This window comes from Aythya marila, assembly GCF_965140915.1.
Source record: "Aythya marila genome assembly, chromosome: 1".
In the NCBI taxonomy this organism is placed as follows: domain Eukaryota; kingdom Metazoa; phylum Chordata; class Aves; order Anseriformes; family Anatidae; genus Aythya; species Aythya marila.
This window is the reverse complement of record NC_139042.1, coordinates 14,731,367-14,754,303: the sequence shown is the minus strand read 5'-3', so window position 1 is coordinate 14,754,303 and position 22,937 is coordinate 14,731,367. Positions and strand designations below refer to the sequence as shown.

Below are 22,937 nucleotides of genomic sequence, written 5' to 3'. Positions count from 1 at the left end.
GTTTGTGCTGCACACAAACCTCTAATCCCTTCCTCAGACCTTTCTTCCCCTAAAGCAGCAGGGCATCAGGTATATCCTGCTGGGAAATAGCTCAATGCATGTTGAGTCAGACAAACAGAATGGAAGAACCGGGTTTCCTCTCTCCAGAAATGGGCTGGCATGCTGCTGAGAGGCCTCAGCAGTGACTGGAGTGCTTTACTTTCACAGAAAAGGGATATGTAGCCCTGGTTTCCCTGTCTCAGGGGACTCCATTGAAGAGATGCCCCTCAGGGGTGAAATACATGGAAATGGAGTGCAGAAGCCATGGAGATGAGACACCCTCTGCAGCGTAGACTTAGCCAAGAAAAATGGCTAATAATAACCATGAGTGAGCTCCAGATTTGTGTTGCTCAGAGGCAATTTTGCATCTAAAAGGAGTGTGCCATGCAAAGATGAGATGAGGAGAATGAAAGATGGTTTGTGGAAAAATAATGGCAAGGTTCTACATGCAGATTGGGCCTCACTGGGCTTAGTCCTGAGAAACTGAGAAACTGAAGAAAAATAAATAAATAAATAAATAAATAAATAAATTAGCCAAGTCAAAGATATGCCAAGTCTGATTTTTTTTATTATTATTATTTTTTAAGTCAAATTAAATAACCGGAACAAAAGGTATTGATTGTCCTAGAGACCTTAAGAGCCCAGGTCTATCCGGTTTGGTTGGAGCTTAAATACAATATTGCATAATTCACAAGTGACCCAAACAAAACATTTCCCAGGAATTTTTGACCATTTGTTTTCCATGGTATTTACTATGGTGGGTTGACCACAGGCAGCAGGTAATCACCACACAGCCGCTTGCTCACTCCCCACCCACAATGGGAAGGGTGAGAGGTTAGGAAGGTAAATGCAAAAAAAAAAAAAAAAAAAAAAAATCATGGATGGAGATAAAGTGAAGAAATCAGAAGAAAAAAGAAAATATGATGCAAAGGCAATCACTCACTACTTCTCACAAGCAGATTGATATCCGGCCAGTCTCCATAAAATGACTACCTCAAAATACAACTTCCATTTCCACCTTCTTCTCCCAGCAGCCCAGTTTTATTTCTGAGCATGGCACTCTATCATAGAGAACATCCTTTTGACAAATTCAGGTCAGCTGTCCTGGCTACATCCTCTACCAGCTTTTTGTCCACCCCCAGTCTATTCAATGAAAACCTTGACCCTGTGCAAGCACTGTTCACCAATACTCAAAAGCCTGATGTGTTATCAACACTTATAGCCACAAATCCAAACACTGTACCATGCAGGCTGCTATAAAGAAAGCTAGCTCCACCCCAGCCAGATCCAATGCATTCACAAAGACAATTTAGCAACTCTTGACCTGCACTAACTCCACTGTTGGCCACATTCAGGTTGGCCAGAGTCCAGCTGAGCCTTCTGTCCAAGTCAAATGACCAGGAAACAATGATCATTCACCACTGAATCATTCAGTTCTACTTCACTTTTTCATCCCACAGCAGGGCACAAAAGTGCTCATGTCCAAAGGAGGCTCAGGTCTTGATTTCTATATTTATTTATTTTTTCCCCAGACCACAGAGACTGGTGCCCATCAATGGGTTCCTCATAGGACATCATTTCATGAAATATCCTTGTTCACAGCGGGGTTACTCACCTCACAAAATGTCACAGTGTAAAAATTTCTGTGGCAATCTTGTGAACCTCCTTAATAGATCTTTACATCAAATATATATACACACACTTTTATTTTCAATTTGTGGCTACAGTTATTCCTATTAATTATTAAATGTCTCTAACAGTGTTTCTTCTGACTTACTTAAAACTCCTCTATTCTCTGGCATAGGCACAGGTTCTCTGCTGAATGCAAAAGATGTGATTATGACATTTGGCCAGTAAATTAGCTTTACCTGACCCACAACAGTTTGCGTCATTCAAAACCAAGGCAAAAACATAAAGTGTGCAAAATTCACACAGAAAAGTCTTTAAATTAGCATTCTATTCTTTTTAATATTGATCTTCATCCCAAAAATAGATTGATTCCCAATGGTTTTGAGCCCAAATAAAATGAGTTTACTCTCAATAAATTATTTTTGTTTCAATTCAAGCCCCACATTCACTTAAAAACTCTCTTGAAAAAAAAGAGTGGGGTGAGTTGACAGATATCCATTAGAAGATAAAATGGAGCATAAAGTCTATAATTTCTCAACAAACTCTTGCACTTACACTCTCCTTTTCAGCTTTGCCCATGGCCCAGTTAAAGATACAAAGGAGATGTTTAGTAGTCTGTCATTTGGAATGCCTTTTGAGGCCTTCAAATTCCACTCATGTATGTGAGGAATTAATCACAAGACTCATGGAGCTTAAACACATCCTCATCTCACCTGCCACCCAGACCCTGGTCCAATATCAAGTAGAAGCCCCATTCTTTTAACAACTATTTCAGACCTTACTGTGTAATGCAGTTCTCTCCTGCATAATTCAATAGTGTTTTGGCATAGATCATTTCTCTCTGAAATCAGAAGTCTTTATTATCAGTCAGGAGTGCATTGGACTTAAGCCAGTAGCTCACAAACTCTTCCATGTACATGTATGTTCACCTACTCCCCTTTTAGCTGTCCTATTGTAAGAAACAGTAACAATCTTTTCCCATTGATGTGCCTTTCCACTTGGGTTAAGGATAACACTGCCACAAAAATACACAGCCTGATTAAAAAATCACAAGCCTGCTTGTGGACTGGTGTTTCCAGCCCTCAAAACCTGCCACTTCCAGTGGGTTTTGGTGGAAAGCAGCTGAGACCAGTGTTGGTCTCAGGGGACCAGGGAGGTTGTAGCTGCCCTCCCCACCTCTGGTTTTCTCTACCAGTGCTCCATGAACCTTCAACACATTGCACTGGTACAGCTGGAGGTAGAAGATGGCTATATATGTCTTAGGGTAAGCTCTTTTCTTTTTCCTGTGGGCTTTCACATGTTCTTGTAAAGTGAGATAGCACTCCCATCCATCTCATCTCTGCTCCAGCATCAACTAACACAGCCAGGTTGTCTGACCAAAATGTTGCAAAATGTCTTTGTGTATAAGGAACTTTGAGAGAGGCACGGTAAGAAGTGATTACACAGTAACTGTATTGATGAAGTTACAGAGGGTGAACTTCCCTGTGACCCTGTGATTTCACTACTGGAATAATATGAAAAGGGAGAGCCAAAGTTGGCTGCTGGTTGTGACATGACATCAACAGGGAAGTCTAAGGGAAGATTTGTTTAACGTGCCTTCCTTTACTTCTTAGAATAGTGATGCCATTACATTAACACCACCAAAAACTGAGTCACGTACATGATTGCTGCATGGAGCTAACAGGATCTATATAAGCATTTTAGCTGTGGTCTTGGGAGACAGAAGGTCAAACACTTTCTGCTGTAGCAAGGCTCCTTGCCAATGCTGGGGACTATGCAATACCTCCTTCTTTGTGCTGCCATTCTCCTACCTCAGAGTTTTGCTTTTCCAATACAACTTAACACAGAACTATGGAACAATGCTGATTTAGAGACTATAAAGGTATGTTACTAGGGGGACAATGTAACTGCATTATGAATAACCTGATTTTTAATTTAATTTCTACATTCCTTTCCTGTCTGTTTATCTTATCTTACATTGCAACGTTTTTTGCAGAGGTGACATAAAACTATTTAAATTTGCTGATTGACTTAGATACCCTAAGTCTAACTTGCAAAAGAGACCAAGTTCCAACTGTCAAATGAAGGGGAACACATCATTTAAAAATATCTCAATGATATTTTATATATTATTTTGGAGGCTGATTGATTTGAATGTTGAATAAATTGCATTTATTTAAAAGAATTGCTTGCTTACTGTGTTGTGCTGCTATTACAATTATTTTCTTGTATGTTAGTCTATGCTACAAAGAAAACATCATTTGTTAAACTGAAATGGGAAGAAAAAAATACTAAAACTAGCTATGACTGCAAGACAATGAAACAATTCAATCAAATGTAAAATGCAGTTACTGAAAAATCACAGATATAAATATTAATGTTTATTTTCCTTTTCCTTTTCCAGGCATATCTCAATAAGTTCTTTCCAATTCTTGATAGAGCCCCTAAACTCAGCTTAGAGGAGAGGATTAAAGAAATGCAGAAGTTTTTCCACCTGACTGTAACTGGAAAATTAAATGCAGAAACAAAAAAAATAATTCAACAACCCAGATGTGGAATCCCTGATATTGCAGATTACAGAACATTTCCTGGAAATCCAAGATGGAATAAGAAACTTTTGACATACAAGTTAGTGATGTTTCAGGTTTTATGGCAAAAGGGGTTATTTTGTGTTTAACTATGCAGGCTTCCTTCACAGACTAAATGCTGTTCTCCTGTTTCCTTTTTCTGCCAGGATTGTTAATTATACACCTGATCTACCCCAACAACATGTGGATGATGCAATTAGAAGGGCTTTTATGGTATGGAGTGATGTGACTCCACTGAAGTTCAAAAAAGTTCCCTGGGGGTATGCAGACATCGTGATCAGATTTGCACGTCGTGGTGAGACTACATCATTTTTAAATGCAGTGCTCCATAGCTTTGACTTGCAGAATCTATTTTTATAGCCAAAGGTTTAAGAAAGAACAATACATTTAAATTTATTATTAATTTCTGTAGAGTTTACCATCTTTTTATAATGCCATCAGTTTTATATATCATAAATCAATTTTACTCCCATGCAAACATTAGAAAATCCCGTAGGGGTTACAGCTGTGAAATGGAGGCAGAATTCAGCTGCAGTCTGAGACACCTAAACTGAGATGTTCGGGGGTATGTCTGCATTGACAAGAGTACAAACTAATGGGAAGAGGTCTGCAGAGCAAAACAGATGATGCTGAAGAATCAGCATCCACAGGCTGGAGTCAGGCAGGATCAGGCAGCTTTACTTTGGAATAGCTCTAGTCTGGTTCTCTGGACTGACCAAACCTTTGGAAGCTGGGGTACATTAGGTTTGGCCCCAAAGAGTATCTTCTGGTTGATTTTATTCTAAAAGGAACCCCGCTATTGCACTCCAAGACTGCAAAAAGGGGCAAGCTAGGGCATTGTAAAAGGGGATGACTGGCAGGGTCACTGCAGAAGCTCATGATCCATAATAACACATGAATGTAGGCATACCTTTTACTTGTACCTGGAACCCAAAATGACTCAGCTCAGCCAAACTAAGATAGAAATGGATATTAATCACTTGTCATGAACTAGGACTAGGGTCTCCTTTGCCTGTATTAGGTCTGCATCAAGGTCCATCCTGTGTTCTGGGGGAAAGGACACAAATCATCATTCAAGTCCCCCCAAACCCACAATCAATCACAGATGATAGCAGTAGATAATAGACCCTACGACAAGGCCAGGGACAAAAGAACTAAGATATTCAGTTACATGGTATTCTAGTCCAAATCATTGGCTTCAACTACAATCTGTATAAGTGAGTGTCTAGAACTAAAGTTGCATAGCACCATCCAACAATAAAAACATTCAGGTGCTTATAATGTTGTCAAGCATTAAGTTTTTATTCTGAAATAATCCCTGAATGCTGCTTCAGAAACACTTTTCTGGCAAAGGCTCAGCTGTCTCTGAAGCTGTCTCAGAAACTTCAATTATCAAGTCTAATTCTTGAATTTAAGTCATGAATTTGGAGAGTGTTTCCTAAAACCTTGCTCCTTGTTTTTACAACCTTGTTGTTATCATAGGATTTTTATTTTTCAAGGAATAGTAATGAAAAACAGTAGGAGAAACAAGCAACATGCTAAAATCTGCTGAATTTAAGAACTAGAGCTGGAGATATCTGGTGACATTTCTTTCTTTTCAAATTTAGAGCATGGTGATGGATATCCTTTTGATGGAAGAGGTAACACATTAGCTCATGCCTTTGCACCTGGAGAAGGGATAGGTGGAGATGCTCATTTTGATGATGATGAAAGATGGTCAAGGTACAATCAAGGTAAAACCCACATTTGTGTATGAAGGGGGAAGGGCAAATATTGTATATGTCACAAGAACACAGTCATAGGAAATGCTTTCCATAACATTTCATGATTCAGTACCATTTTGATACCAACATTTCTTTTCTTCTTTTCAACTACCGATGTGCTTTTGCTTCCTTGTCATAAGCACTTATATAATGCCTGTTCTGTACAGATTTTAAAGAACTTTTCAAAGGCTAAATAAGGACCATGATAGTCTGTTTTCTATATAAAGTATGAAAAGGCCCTATGACTTGCTGGTAGGAGTATGGCTGACTAAAATCAGAGCTGGTAAGAGACTCAGGGTGTCTATATGTGTATGCACAGGATAAACAATATTTTGATTAAAATGTTAAGAGTTAAATGAGAAAGTTCAGTAGTAAATGATTAATAAGTGATCAGCACACCAAGGTTTCATTCCAAGGACAAACCAAGGAAAGACATAAATTCTCTTACTGCTTAACTCTTTGTATGCTGAAAAGAAATGTCCTAACTTGACATACTTTTCTATGCTTTTATGGTGCAGAAGTTAATTTGTTCCTTGTTGCTGCTCATGAATTTGGCCATTCTTTGGGACTCGCCCATTCAAATGTCCGTGGAGCTCTGATGTACCCTCTCTACTCATATGTGAACCCAGAAACCTTCACACTTTCAAAGGACGATAGGCAAGGAATTCAGAAGTTATACGGTAAATTCATAATATTTGATTTTCAAGATAACACCTACTGGTATATAGGTTCCACTGTTCTCCCTGATTGCAAGGGCTTCCTCACACTGCCAAAAGAAAGAAGGGGAGTAACCTGGGAAAAACACATTCCTGTACACTCCATCCACTATGTGTCCTCTGTAACATGTCCCCATTGCAACCAAGAGCTGACAGAGCAGCAGTGCAGCAGCGTGGTGCACCACCTGTGCATAGCCAAACACATCTGAGGGACCTTGCTTTGTAAATGAGCTGTTTCAGCAAGTGGGGCCACAGGCTAAGTAATGCATTGTTCCCTAGGAAAACAAGAGCTACTGTCCCACTTACCAAGTCAATGGAAAGGTTTAGTTAAGGCAGAAACTACCCAGAAGTAATAGTGGGGCTTAACTAGAATTGACTCCATGGGTCAATTGACCCCTTTTGCCAGAGTTATTTTTTTTTAGGCACCATTTTTCTCAGGGCATGCTAGAGGAACACTAGGAATAAAACATAGATGTTTGCCTTGTCTGTTTCTAACATAGTCTCTATATTTTGTGTTTCTTTCCCACAGGGAGCAAGCCAGCAAACTCTTGAAGAAAGTGTTTCAAAAAAAAAAAAAGGATTCAGATAATTTTAATGCTCTGGCCAATTAAAGTGGTAAACTTCTGAATGCCACCTTCTATCCTGAACTTTTCATAGATTTGTTTATACTTTATACAATTTCACCTGACAATTAAAAAAAAAAAAATTAAAAAAAAAAAAAAAAAAACACCTTGTATACTCTTGTTTAATGTTTTGCTTTCTTCTGGCATTTCAGTGGTGTATTAAATAGCTCCTACATGTGCAATAGACAGACAGGCAGGCAAATATCCTTCTGAATAGAGGTGCAGCTACCAAAATAGCCTGTATGCTAGAGCTGCTAGAGCTACGAACCCTGGTCCTGACTCATTTCCAGTTCCCACACAGGAGTCCTTCACACTATAGCACTGCCTTCAGCAACAGCCATCCTCTGGGCCCCACCAGGACTCACTAAGATGGGTCACACAGGGTTTCCATACTCTCACAGTAGCCCCAAGCATTTCTTCTCACACACCACCATCACAGAGGAAGACAGATGAATAATAACTTCATAGAATCATAGAGTGGTTTGGGTTCGAAGGGACCTTAAAAATCACCCAGTTCCAACACCCTGCCATGGGCAGGGACACCAGACCAGGATGCTCAAAAGCCCATACAAACTGGTCTTGAACACCTCCAGGGATGGAGCATCCACAGCTTCTCTAGGCAACCTGTTCCAGGGCCTCACCACCCTCATAGAAAAGAATATCTTTCTTATATCTAATCTAAACCTACCCTCTTTTAGTTTAAAGCCATTCCCCTTTCTCCAATCACTACGATTCCTGAAAATGAGACTCTCCCTAGCTTTTGTGTAGGCCCCCTTTAAATACTGGAAGGCTGCTGTAAGGTCTCCCTAGAGCTTTCTCTTCTCCAGGCTGAGCAACCCCAACTCCCTCAACCTGTCTTTGTAGGACAGGTGCTGCAGCCCCTTGATCATCTTCATGGACCTCTTCTGGACTTGTATTAATACTTCTGTGTCCTTGTGTTGGGGGTCCCAGAGGTGAATACAGTACTCCAGGCACCACTTCCATAGACAGCAAATAGCTACTTTCAAGAAGCTACTCCCAAAGGCAGCATATCAGATGGCATAGCAGAAGGTACATTTAGCCACAAGACTGGTCTTCCCACTTCGAGAAAAGTGGAAAAAAAAATAATAAAAAATGACTGTGACAGTGGACAATGACCTTAAGGGTCCTGGAAAGATGCAATGTTTACATGATGTAGCGTGTTCTCTTGGCCAAGATCCCCACAGGGAACATAGCACAAAACAGAGACACATAATGTTTTTGTTGAGCTCAAGCTGTTTGTTAGTGCTGCTCGAATGGAATGGTATGGAATGGAATGGAATGGAATGGAATGGAATGGAATAGAATAGGTCAGGATAGGACAGGATAGATCAGGACAGGACAGGACAGGACAGGACAGGACAGGACAGGACAGGACAGAACAGAACAGAACAGAACAGAACAGAACAGAACAGAACAGAATAGAATAGAATAGAATAGAATAGAATAGAATAGAATAGAATAGAATAGAATAGAATAGAATAGAATAGAATAGTTCAGATAGAAGAGACCCACAAAGATCCTCAAGTCAAACTGCCTGACCACTTCAGGACTAACCAAAAATTACAGTCTCTTAATGAGGGAATTATCCAAATGCCTCTTCAACACTGACAGGCATGAGGCATCAAGCACCTCTCTAGGAAGACCCGTCCAGTGTTTGACCACCTTCACGGTACAGAATTTTTTCCCAATGCCCAGTCCAGCACAGCCTTGTGCCATTCCCACACATACTGCCATCGGTCCCAGGGAGCAGAGACTGGTGCCTCCCTTGGCATTTCCCTCCTCAGGGAGCTGCAGGGAGCAATGAGGCCACCTCATTCTCCAAACTGGACAACTCTTGGGTCCTCAGCCTCTCCTTGCAGGACATGCTTTCCAGCCCTTTTACCAGCTTTGTTGCCCTCCTCTGGATGCTTTCAAGTACCTTAACATCTTTTTTACATGTATATTGTGGAGCCCAGAACTGCACACAATATTCAAGGTGAAAAATATTCTAGTGTTCAGTTACTTTCCATATGAACTGAGGTGAATGGGATAACCCTCCAGAGGTGTGTGTGTTCCTCAGAAGACCATCCTGACCGTGGGATACATCTGAAAGACCACATCCAGTAAGCTGCCTGCCCTGCAACAGGGTCAGCACACAGTGTGAGAGAAGCACCCTCATATCTTCAAGGAGACATCTCTGAGGGGCAGGAATGCTCCTCCAACACATCCATAGCATGTGGAATATAGTTGAAGCCAGGATCTTCTGCCTCAGAGAGAACAAAGGTACCACTAATGAGCTGTCAGCATCTTATCCCTTGCTGAGCTCCTATCGTGCTTCCATTCACATAACAGGACCTCTGCTTTGGGGATAACAGCTGCCACTGGCTCTCCTCACGTTCAGTATGCTCCTCGTCCTGCTTACTAGATATAACTACGCAATATCTGCCTCCATCTAGTGGTACAGCTCGGCAAACTCTGCACTACACGGTGATGAAGGTGTCTAACCTATTCACAAACCCGCAGCAGTTACAATACAGCTCTATTAAAAGGGAAATCAGGGACAAGAGCAGTTTTAGCAAGGGGCCGCTGCCTCTTCCTTCTTCACTTTGTTCTGTTGCATTCTGTGTAACTTTTTACATGATCTCTCCACTACAAACCTGAGGACTTCTGAGTTAATTTTGTTTTTTAAGTAGCATCTGCTTGCTCCTCTTCCATACATAAGAAATGGGTAATTGTACCAACACAAACAGTATTTTGTGTTGGTAGGACTTCAAAGTTTTGTTGAGTAGCTTGCACTACTGTTCTGTTAAATAAAAAGATATTAAAATGCATCTTTGCTGTTCCAGATAGTATAATGAGCAGCAAATGTAGTCTGCCTTGGGAAGGAAAACTGTCTACATTTATGATGAGTCCTTTGACCACACACATATAAAGGATAATCCTTACTCCTATAAAAAAGTCATGGTTCCTACCCTAGAGGAGCTATTATTTGGACTTTACCCATTTATTCAGGTATCCTGAGCCTACTTCTTCAAACACATGGTGACATTCTGAGAAAACAAAGTTGATATACTTGTGATAGAATTGAAGTACAAGGACATCTAGGGAAAATAAAGATGGTTTAAATTCACATTACATTATTGATTCTACTTCATCAGAAATAGCATCTGCTCTCTAATAAAAGTTTAAGACAAAATGTATGTTTGGATAATTTTAATTGTACCATCCATTCATTTTTCTTTCTTTTTAGAAGTGGTTATAACTATAATTGTCTTATATAAATTCATCTGTACGTATAGATGTATGTACAGGTTAAAATTGATTAGCATAAACTGAAAAAATATCACAAGTTAGTTATTTTATTCCTTTGAATAAAAGCACAGTAATACTACTGTGCTCTAGCTTTTTTTTTCATTTTCCAGAATTTAAATATTTATTACTTAAGAAGTGTTTGAAATAGTTTGTATATCTAAAGATATTAAATGAAGTGATGAAGTTTGATTTCCAAAGCCATAATTTATCATTTGGAGGCAGGGTGGGGAAAGGAATTTATTAATCCCCTTTTTTTAGTTTTAAGTCACTGCTTTTTCCTCTCTCTATCAGGTTAAATAACATATTATTTTCAGATACTTTTAGGTATTATTTAATTATGCATGTAGCATTGTCTCCTCTTCTCTTTAATGACTGTAACAGTGTTTGGCTATGTGGAGGTAATGCACATTCAAATGTGACAGATCCTTTCTTTCAGTCTAGCAGGATACACGATAAAGGAGAATCATCTTTAATCCAGACCTTCTCTGTGAAATGTGCGACACTGTCTCTTTTGGAATTAGTTTCCTCTGGAATCTTGGAAACTAAAGCATTTAATTCTACAAAGAAAGCCAGGAAAGAGACTATAGGAGGCATAAGGACTCTTTCATTTGTCTTTTAATGTATTAATTTTCCTAAAGAACAGCCTCCCAAAAAGAGACATAATAGTAGAATAAAAGATATCAAGACAGTGCATCAAGAATGAAGGGTTGCTTTGACATTGCCCAGATGGATGCAAAATACTAGTTGAAATATCTCAAGGTAAGAAATACATCTTTGGTTCATTGTTCTCAGCTATAGGAAGATGGTCCGCTGACACACAAAGTAACCAAAAGCCCAGCTCTGAAGCTTATCTAGCAGCCTACAACTCTTCATTTTCTGGTTCTCTGTGCCTGAGATTAAAGAAATAAAATGTTCAGGTCATGTCCTGAACAATACATGCTCCCAGAGCTTTGTTTTTCAGTGAGATATTTCTACACATTAAGTGACATTCAGTAGAGCTCGTCTGATTTCAACACATGAGAATCCAGTCCTGGTGTCATAATATAAGGTCTAACTCCTTTTACTTCCTAAAAGGCCATCATTCTTGAGGAAATTCTCAAGTCTGGAATCAAATTATTTTACACCAAGTAGTAGGGGCATGATTTGTGAACTGTTTTTTTAAAGATAGTGGGTGTTCACCAGAAGAGCTTGGTTTATGAACATGAGCCCTTGTTCTAGAAAGTAACTGCAATCAGTACAGCTTTCTAATTACTTAACTCATTCTGAAATTTTAGCTATTAAATACTTTTTACACCATTTCCATAGTTGATGCTAAACTATGTTTGAAAAAGAAAAATAATGTAAATCATCTTGTAGCCTGAAAATGTGACTGCCTCAGAAAATCTGTTTATATGTATAGATGTTAGTTATTTATATGCAGTAAGTAAAACCATAAATAAAAAATACACATTGATTTACCAGGTAAATTTCTTTCACCAGTTGCCAGATTGCATGTTTTAAAACCCTAATCAGAAACACTAAATTATCGGTGTGAACAAAATTCAATATATTCACTTTCTTCATGCAGTCTCACTCTGAGTTAACAAAAGTGTCTTTAGCATTTGCAGTTCTTTGTTGCAGCCAGTCTAGGGTTCATTTTAAATTATGAATAATCATGAATAATAATTTTAAAAATGCATTATTATTACTGCATTTGTACCCCCAAAAGAAATTAAACAGTGTTTGTGGCCTTCTGCTAATTAAGGAGAGCCAATGAGGGGAGAGGGAAGAAGCTGACAAAAGATTCAGAATGCTCTTTATATTATAATCTGAGTCCTTTTACATGGTTCAAATACTGCCTGAAGAAATTCATGGAGGAAAATAATAATAATAATTAATAATAATAATAATAATAATAATAATACAATACTCCTACCCATAAATTACTAAGCCCTAAGCCATTTCTCTGGGTGGGGTGATAAAATTATTAACTTTAAAGATTTGAGAGGTCTGGCTAAAAAGTTATCCTGACTAAAAGCACATTCCTTTTGACTAAAAGCTAGCAGTCTGATTGTTTCCAACCTCCCCACTTCTGAAAACCAAGATGATACTGGATGTGCTGCTCCTATGGCTCCACCAAGATCCACCTCCCCATTCTGTTAACTGCGGCAGTTAACAAGCTACTTGAGGAGCCAACTGCTCCCAGGGATGGATGTTTGGCCATGCTAATGCATAAATGATTGTCCGGAGTCCATCCCTTACAAGGATGGCTCCAACACCTGGCTTTGTTAACTCTGGAATGATTTTTTCCTCACCTCCTCCCTTCTTTTGAAGCAGTATGAAAGCACAATTACTTGGCAGAGAAGAGGGGGGCAGAAGGGGACCTGCTGCCCAAATGGTCTCTTGCTATGATCAGAGTGAACTAAGCTTCTCTCTGACCTGCCTTAAATTGGACTTGTGTTACTCTGTACTTGGAGTCCCTGTATTCTCCAGTATGGGGAATTACTACTGTATGCTCCTCCTGTTATTATATTCTCATCCAGATGGTCCTTATGGGATAAGAAGCACTGAACTACACAGATCTCTCAGTACAGCTGTCCATATGTTTAACTCTTTTTTTTTTTTTTTTAGTCTTTACAGGATATATCCTTAAACCCAACCTGTTTTTTCAAGCCTCTTTGCAGTCTGCCCAAATGCTCTCTCATCTGCTTCTTTTACAAGCTTATTTCACCAACCCAGATCTCCCTATCTTCATCTGGCTATTTGATTACAGTCTGCCTCATTGTTTCCCAAATAGTTCTCCTTTTATTTCTCATTTATGCACAAATCCATCCTTTTTCCTCTTCAGATGAATACTAAAAATATGTGTTTGCTTTTACTGGCTGCTGTTCCTAAGAAAGACGAGGGTATGCCCTCAGCACCCCACCTCCTGTGATGCACTCCGACACAGGGAAAACCAGCTGAGCTCCCAGCCCAGTCCTGCATGGAGCTTGGCTTCACACAACAGCTCCTGTTGTTTCAGCTTTTAATTCCATAATGGGATTTAATTGCTGCATACTCTAGATGAGGTCCAGTGATACTGAGTATTAAGACAGGAATGAGATCTCTGGAGAACAAATTTACTGACATCAGCAGCACCAAATCCAGCCTTAGCAATACATACTAAAGCTGCTGCAAGTAAAAAGCTCACTAATATGTGATGGGAAAGAGCTGGTGAGCTGCAGAAGTATGAGGTACCTCTCACAGTACCATGCTCTTGGCTTTTCTTTGACAGCATCAACTGGAAACTTCATCCAATCTGAAGATGCTTTTTTTTTTCTGTTTTTATAAAATTATATCTTCAGCAAAACCCACCTCAAACAGGATGTTTGACAACAAGATACTTCTTAATAGTATCATAATTATTTTTTTCAATTTCAGCTATGTCAATCTGAAGTAGTGCCAATGACGTCAATGGAATTGTTTTGGACTTATCTGTAAGAGTAAATGTTAGCAAAGAACTAGAGAAAATATTATCTGTTTTGATTATTGTTACAGCAGGAGCCATCACAAGCCAGACAACCACAGATAATCACTGCTTGTTGGAAAAAACAGAGGAAAATTATTTGTGGGTGGAAATTGTTACTGTTTTCTGTCAGCTCTAAAAATAAAGTACACGGATAATAAAACAAGAAGAATAGAGAAAAGCAAAGGACGGATCAGAGATACTGGAAAATACAGAAGTCCATCTGTAACAGGAAAACAGAACATTCTAGAGGTCTTCAGCTTGGCCACGTGAAGGGAGCTGACAGCTGATATGCTGAGTGTAGTGAGATGCTCTTCACGTCTGGTAACTCAACAAGTAGAGCACTGCCAATTAAAAGTTCAGAGATATATTAAGTGAAGAAGGAAGTACTTTTTTTTTTTTTTTTTTTTTTTTTTACATAGCAAATAACTCAGTCGTGGAATTCATTAGCACAGGATATTTGCTAATTGTGGAGGCTCAAATTATAAATGGACTCTTGAAGGTTCAGCCACTTTTGTGTAGGCTAAGAGCTATCAAACATGAGGGTCTGGTGGCGACTGGTGACTCACTACCTTGCTGACTACCAAAGGAAGAATAAATTGAAATTTGCCCAGTTTTGTTAATGTTGCAAATCTTAATACAGGTGAAAGGAAAGACCTTGTCAGCAAAGCCAAGAATTGTAAACTTAGCAGCCTCATCAAAAAATTACTATTATTCCAGATTTAAATATTACAGAGGAAAAAAGGAAAATAAAGAATACAAATACAGAAAAAGTCTCAATGATACAGCCAAAATAATTAACATACACTTCCCACTATTTAACCCTTTCTCTGTTGTTGTTCTCACCCTTCCCCAGCCTCTGTGGATCCTACAGTGCTTTGTGTCAGTCTGAGGGGAGAGAAATGGTGAGGTGCCAGCATCCCAAGTCCTTCCCACAGATTCATGATGTTGTTGATGGTTTCTCTCTTCACTCTAGAGCCTGCCTTTTGTTGAGCTAAACAAAATAAATTCTATCTTTAGAACACATTCCAGTTTTCTACTCAGTCTGCTGAGTCCTCTCCCATTCATCAACACCTTTTTTTTTAATTGTAGGCCCCAGAAATTGATGTATTTAGGTAGTTATTTATCATGTCAAATGGTGAAAAAAAAAAAAAAAAGGAAACCACTATCAACCCCGCCTGCTTCTTTCTGAGACATCTTTATTTATTATACATTTTACATTACACATTATACATTGGGGTATATGAAATGCTTTAGTTAGTTACTGCCTCATACTGGAAGATCATGTGCAACTAGTTATCTACCAAGACTTGTAAGTCATGGAATCACAGAACAGTTGATGTTGGAAGGGATCTCTGGAGGTCATCTGCTCCAATCCCCTGCTCAAACCAGGGCCACCTAGAGCAGATTGTCCAGCTCCATATAAAGCCCTTTACACAATCGGTGTGTCAAAGTGTAGGGACAACAGCATCCTGCTCTAAAGGTCATGTCAGGGTGAAAATGATACGTGGCATTACTGTGGGCTTTCTCTAGATGGAGCTTTGCACTCTAAGAAGAGAGCTCTAGGAGCAAAACTCAGGTGGTGAAGAAATAACATGCGTTCAACACATCAGAACACACCAATCTACACAGTTCAGACATGAATTACAAAATACAGTACATGGGCAAAATCTTTTGCCCATTCCATTAAATGTTTGTGCAAGCATTTTGAAGATAAATTGGAGTGATTAACATTAAGTATCTTTTGTTTCTCAACTAGAGTAAAGTCTTGTGGCGGCATACTTGATGAGGTACTACCCCTCACAAGTAATTCACTAGGAATTTAACTGTTACTCTGACATCAACAGTTACCTGATAACTGTTAGTCCCCAATTTTTCTAGCTCAGCTTCTGCATTACAAAGCCTTGGGCAAACCAAGGACAGTGCAAGAACACTCAGTAGCATAAAGAAACAGCAAATAAAGCAATCCTGTACAGAACAGTATTTAGTGCAAAAGTTTGGCCACAGTGATTGGCTCCAAAATGCAAAGATTTATGCTTATGTGTATAATATAAGTGCATGTGTGTATCTTCATATTTATCAGCTAGACAAATACAGTTATGCATATAAAGCGTATGGATGTATTTTAACTACAGGTCATTAGTTTATATGCCTTTTGTGATGTGCAATTAGTTCTCTAGCCACAATTTCAACAGGGAGATACTTCACACTGAGCTTTGACTTTGAGATCCAGACATAGGTGTATACAACATGATGTAAAAAAAGAAAGGCAGTAAACTGCCACTTTGAAGCCAACTAATCAGCTATTGGAGAGCTTAAAATTGATGTTAAGCCATTGCACAAATATATAGAATATATCTGTTTAGACTCTGAGGATCTGTAGATAAGAGAATCAAAATGATCCCTGTACTATGGTTACTACAGAGAGGTCAATTATCAGCTGATTGTCTTTTTTTAAGGAAGAATTGGTGATATCTGGAACACAAGATCGGGGAAAAAAATATCTGAATTTACAAACCCGTGGTACAAACTCAGGAAACATTCCATTGTGCAAATTCATGCAAATGGAATGAGGGTTCATACTGTTTATGACTAGCAGTGCCTTTCTTTCTCATGACAGTTATGACAAAAACATGTAGAAGTTGAGGATGAAAAGGGAAATTAATGCAAAATACTTTAAGAGACTGCCTAGTCTCTTAATGGGAGCTCTTTAAAGCTCCCAATGCTGTTGTATTTATTTAGTACTTGGGAAACATGCAGTATGAACATCACTTTAAAAATGAACAGTTGAAAAGTTTGTGAGAATAGTGGGTTTGCTATCGACTGGGATTATTAGAAACATTTTTGCAACAAGCTTCTTTTAATGTTTTCTTATGCTTCTGAGTATGGATGGAAAGAGTGATAGAAGACGTGGGAAAGAATCATAATGTGGTGAAGAAATGGTGTAACTTTTTCTCGCTGGCCATGTGCTTTCCTTCATTCTTATTTTTTGAATTAGGTACTTATGAAATTAGAATTTCATCTTTCCATAAGATTTATGGTTTTACAGCCTGGAAATGAGAGGTTAGGTGATAATCTGTGCAGAAGTCATGTAAACTACATGCTGGGACAGCACCAATAACAGCTCAATATTCTTTTAAATGTGCCTTATTTTGCAAATAAGACTTGATCACTTTGAGTTCCCCTTAAGGTAATTTTACAAACCATTTAAAAGATCTGATTTTTATTTAGCAATGAGTAGAATATTGTATGGTAATAAGGAAGACACAAGCTTTTATGAGAAGCCAGAATAATCAAGGAAGAAATTACTTCCTTCTCTTACTTGTGTTTGCTATGGCTACAAAGCAGAATGCTGATATCATGTCACTATCAAGCTAGTTCAAAATGTTCAGAGTTAACTCAGGTTGCAAATTGTGCTCAAGAAGATGGATAAATATTGGTCAGTACTTTCAACTGAGCTATTCAATCCCAGAATATGGCAACTGCAGCACAGAAACACTTTGGATGTTGGACATGACACATATATGTAAGCTGAGAAATGCAACCACCTTTTTTTCAATGTTCCCTATAAAATTTTTAAGCATTAGAAAAGCCCAACACAAGTTCCACCACCTATTACATCGTCCATCTTCGCATTTTGGCTTAACTATTTCTGCTGAGGTTTTTCAAAAACACTCTATAGTGCTTAGGGATCCAGATACCTACTGGTTAATGCACTAATCCTAACCTTTGTATGCTGTCTTCCTGAGAGGTTTATTGCACTTTTATCTCATCTTCTGTTTGTGTTGTAAAATATTTCATCTGCTAACGATGTTTTTGTCCTGTTTATACAGTATCTCATACAACTGGCCCTCAGTCCTGTATGTTTAGCTTCTTCATAATTACAGAAGATGTAGTGGTATAAAATAATACCCTCTCCTCTCCCCTAAATCATCTACATACATCTACATTTAGAGTCACATAACTGATAATCATATTTCTGCTTATACCTTGGTTAAAAATGCTACAGACCTTAGATATCTTACTCAAAGTCCTCATGGGTGACAACTGCTAGAAAGCTAGATGATAGCTAAGAAGCTGCCCTAGGCAGTTTCTGATTTTTCAACAAACTATACAGAGAAAATAGAAAAAAAAAAACACCTGGCAAGTAGTTCAGTGTGAATATCCTGGATGTGCCATATCAGACCAAAAACACTGCTTCAAAGAGGATCCTGTGTCTGGACTCTTTTTCTGATACTCCTCCAGACAGCTCTAGCTTCTGCACATCATTTGTAAAATGTTTCCACTGTGGTGGTTTTTGCTTGTTTGTTTTGTTTTGTTTTACATAAGATACATAGCAGTGCTTTCTACTTATTGTTTCTGAGAATACCACAGTTCTTTCATGAATTCAAACCCATTTGTCTAACGTGCACTTTTGAGGCAAGAATGATAACATCCACAAGAGTTTCCATGAAAAAGGAAAAGGAAAAATATACAAGTAAACTCAAAATATTTTGCTCTTACTAAGTAAACCATGCAAAGAATCTGCATAAAGTAAACAGCAGTTTTATAAACCAAACCTTAAGTTTGGTTACCCAATGCATTCTCATTTAAAGAGTTGAAGCAGAAACATCATCTTTGCAGCCACTATAAATCAAACACTGAAACTTGTAAACCTATTATAGACTTTTTTCAAAATGCCTTTGCTTAAAGTAAGAGAAGTATTTTTCCTTATGGTAATTTGTGCTATCAAAAATGTATAATGAATCTGATATTAGTTACTCTAGGTACCTTACTTCTAGGCTATGTCTATAAAATATCAAAAAAATACGATTTTAATGACTTCAAACTTAATTTCAGGCATCATGCCATGAAAATCTTTCCAATCTGAAAGTGAACTCACAAACTGATGTACACCTTAGACAATTTATATGAGGTACATGAATGAGTTCCCTTTAATTGTAAGACAACCCATGACCCACAAATGTGATAACTCAGGCCAAGCTGAGATGTGAGATGTTCACTAATGATTTAGATAGAGAATCGAGTTCAAGGTGTTGTCTGACTGTTGGCTTCCATCTTGAAAATCAATGTCACCAATTTCAGCTGTCTCCTTACTATACAGGCAATAATTATTATCACTGAAGAGAGTGAAACTTCTTTTATACTCTATGAATTCCATGTGCTTAAATCTCTACTTTTTTTCTTTTTTTTTTTTTTAACCTGGGGATTCACAGGAGTTTGTTTCAGTGAACGACTTAAATGAAAGAAATCAAATGGATCAAATACAAATGCATAGGTACCCATAGTGAGAAGGCCAGATATTTGGTAAAGCTTTTTCAAAATGCCAAGAGTTACTGATTTATTTATTTATTTATTTATTTTTGTGATATGCTTTTGCCTTCTTAAGTTCTACAGCATTTTTTTCAGTTCAGGATCAAAACTCCATGTTACTTTGTCACCCACATTGGTTTATGAGAAAGTGGTTCCCAGGTGCTTTGTGGCCTTGTTACAGTACTTGCCTGAGTGTGCCAATATCATGGTGCTCACAATGAGCACTATGTCAAAGCCTCATGTGAGTTCGCAGCTCACAAACCGTTAATTTTCCTAAGGTGACTCAGTCTACCAAACAAAATGACTATCTGCTTGAACTAACTCCAGTATAAATATTTCATATTGGTATTAAAGTAGATTTTAGAGGAAACAGAAACAGAAGCCTCTGGAATCTAAAACATTTACACAATGAAGAGTTAGCTTCTAGCATACTGCAGCGCTGACCTACTTCACACGCATTTTCATAGCAGCTAGAGACATATGATTAGTGTTCACTTAGAAGACATCAGTAATAATTAGGATCTCAAACAATATCTGCTAAACTGGGTGAAAGCACTTAAAGACCATTAGTAGTGAAAGTGTTGTGATATATGACAGACATCATTTATGGATTTTTCTTTTGCTAAATCACAAACAGTATTTGTTGCTTTTAGAAAGGGTTCAGTTTGTTATCAGAGGTTGATTCACCTGCCTTGACAGTTTTTCATTAACAGAGATAAGAATAATAATAAAAAATAAATAAATAAATAAATAAATAAAACATGTGCTGTACTAGAAAAGCCATCACATTTCAGGATACTCTATAAAATTATAACCAAAAAAAAAAAAAAAAGGAGTAAAACTTGGCAGCCCTGACTAACTGTACACCGCTGAACGCTGTCTTCACTACAGTGTACTGTCACAGAGTGCTAGGCTCTAAATTCATAAAGTCAGAAGAATTCTTTGCAACTGATCTACAAAGTTTGGCTATTTAAAAATATAAACTATTTTACTGATCTGCAAACATTTTATTTTTTTTGTATGAAGTTGAAGGAATGCAAAGCATGTTTATTGTATATGGCTGTGAATAGTTTAATAGTTTGAGGGTTTTTTGGATTTGAGGGTTTGTTATTATATTCAAATAATGTGTCTCCTAAAAATATGAGATGAGAAATTATAGGCACAGATATGTGTCTAAATGTATTACATAAAAAAGGAACAAACAAACAAACAATCAAAAAACTATTCTCTTTAAAACAAGCAATGTTCATTGTTTTTATTACCTCAGTATATCTAATTTTCTTTAAATTTCATACAGTAAACATTATACTTAAATCAGATAAGCCTCCTATGATCCTATAAAAGTACACGTTGAATTTTAATTCTTTTCCTTTCAAGTCTGAACAAAGGCTATACATGCTTTAAATCTATGTCTGTTAGACATGCTCATCTGAGGTTGCTCCCAAAGAATTTGGAGATAATGTTATATACTAGTTTAGTATCTTTCTTACAATGTGTTTTTAACACATGCTTCTTCTCACATTATTGGTCTGATAAAAAGTTCATTTAAATCACGTGTAGTGCTCAAAACTTAGTACTGGAGATTTTTTAACTTAAGCCAGCATGCTCAGCTGAAGCCATGTACCTAAATACTGCATTAATGTAAACATGCAGCAGGGTAATCCATGACTCTTTACACAGTTCTGCAAAAAAAGTCTAAAACACGTGAAAATGATGCAACAGAAACTACCAATTGCTGTTGTGAAGATTTGTTCTGTTTCCAAATTGACAGACTAATATTTAAATATTTCAGGAGAAAAATACATATTTGAAAATAAAGTTATTTTCAAAAACTGTATTTGGATAGCTGTGTAATTAAAAAAAAAAAAAAAAAAAAAAAAAAAAAAAGATCATCTAAGCATGTAGTCACTAAAAAGAAAGCATAAATAGCATTTGGTTTCAGACACCTTTTATCTCTTGACTGAGTTGTTATTCACCTACAGAAGGAGGATAAGGACTCTTATCACTGTGCTTTGTCATATGTGGCAATCACCAACTCTGCATTTATTTTTACCTAGTCTATTTCACCTGAGGATTCTTTAGCAATCTCGATGGATTTTCCTTAGGTTTACCAGAGAATTCAAATTTATATGCTGGAGGAGATTAAAAGAGAGTGCCATCTTCAGATAGATATTCCAAGTGCAAGAACACTGAATCTGCCTCTTCACAATGGATGGGATTCATTAAACTGATCTGATGCATGGCACAACCTCCCCAAATCGCACAGAAATGGTAAGACATGCAACACGAATTTAGGAATGAATGGCCAGAAACTCTTTGAACTGGAACTGCCTGAGCTCCTCACAGTGTGGAATGAAAGCCAGGGTTGCATTCCTCCTTATTGATATGTTTTGCGTACTTTCTATTGCATGTTTCCTACTTTGTTCATTGATTTAAAAAGATGATGAGCATTAGTTCTACACACTGTTAAAGAGCTATCAGTCAGTCCATTAAATATAGCTTACATCCGTGGGGAAATGACACAAATTCCCAAAAAAAAGAGGGGAGCCCTGTTCTCAGTCCTCCCAGGTAATATCGTGGAGATGTTCCTCTCTGGAGAATCGATGCCGTCTCCTTTATTTCTTGGTTCAACCATTTTTGTATTTTCCCAGTGGAATGCAATTAACAACACAGAAGCAAATATGTGTTCAAATTTTTACAGTATGAACCAATTTAGGACCATATTGCATAAGAGTTCATAAACTAAAATAACTCACTCACTGTTCCTCTTCAGCAAAACAGGGGAGAAATGGGATAAAAAAGCTCATGGGCTGAGGTGAAGACAGTGAGATCGATTAAAAATTAGGGCATGAGTTATTGGATTTGCCCTTCCCACTACATTTGAGAAAGGAAAAATATTGACAGACCTTTTCTTCTGGGCAGCCAAGGGCTGGGCCTTCCATCCTGGCACCTGCCCTGGTGATGTGGTGGCTGTGTCACAGCAGCAGAATGTTGGCTGTGGCCCATGTCACAGATGATACAGCCATCCAGGATGGAGGCAAGGAGCACGCAAGCAAGGGCTGAGGTGGGGAGGGGGTCAAGGACAGGAAGGGCTGGGTCTGGGAAGGGATGCAGGGGTTGTCCCTGGTGGGACAGGTGGTGGCTGTTCCTTCTTCATCTTCTAGAGCTGGAGGCTCATGCAGGGACATGACCAGACCATGGCAAACTCCTGTCCTCAGCCACTCAGCTGAAGGGATTTGCTGCTTTCTACAAGGACACCAACATCAAGATAAAGCATCAGAAATGTTATCTCTGGACACCAACCTGAGTGATGCAGTGCCCATGTCACAGCGGGCAGCAGGCTTGTGGTGGCCCACGTGCTCCCTGTGCTTGTCAGCATTACCCAGCTTTGTGCAACCACAGGTCCAGGCCAGGTCACAGCTGGGCTACGGCACACTCCTGGCCCAACTTCCTCAGCCACTCTGCCAGAG

At 38.3% G+C, this 22,937-nt stretch overlaps 1 protein-coding gene across 1 annotated transcript; it reads left to right on the top strand.

Moving 5' to 3' along the window:
- Window positions 1-3,420: 3,420 nt before the first annotated feature.
- LOC309891014 (matrilysin-like) lies at window positions 3,421-7,388 on the top strand. Its single transcript, XM_082784487.1, has 6 exons — window positions 3,421-3,550; window positions 4,073-4,296; window positions 4,403-4,551; window positions 5,864-5,989; window positions 6,538-6,699; window positions 7,265-7,388. Exons 1-6 carry the CDS (start codon window positions 3,431-3,433, stop codon window positions 7,285-7,287), a joined length of 804 nt encoding a protein of 267 aa, XP_082640613.1. The 5' UTR covers window positions 3,421-3,430; the 3' UTR covers window positions 7,288-7,388.
- The last annotated feature ends 15,549 nt before the right edge of the window (window positions 7,389-22,937 follow it).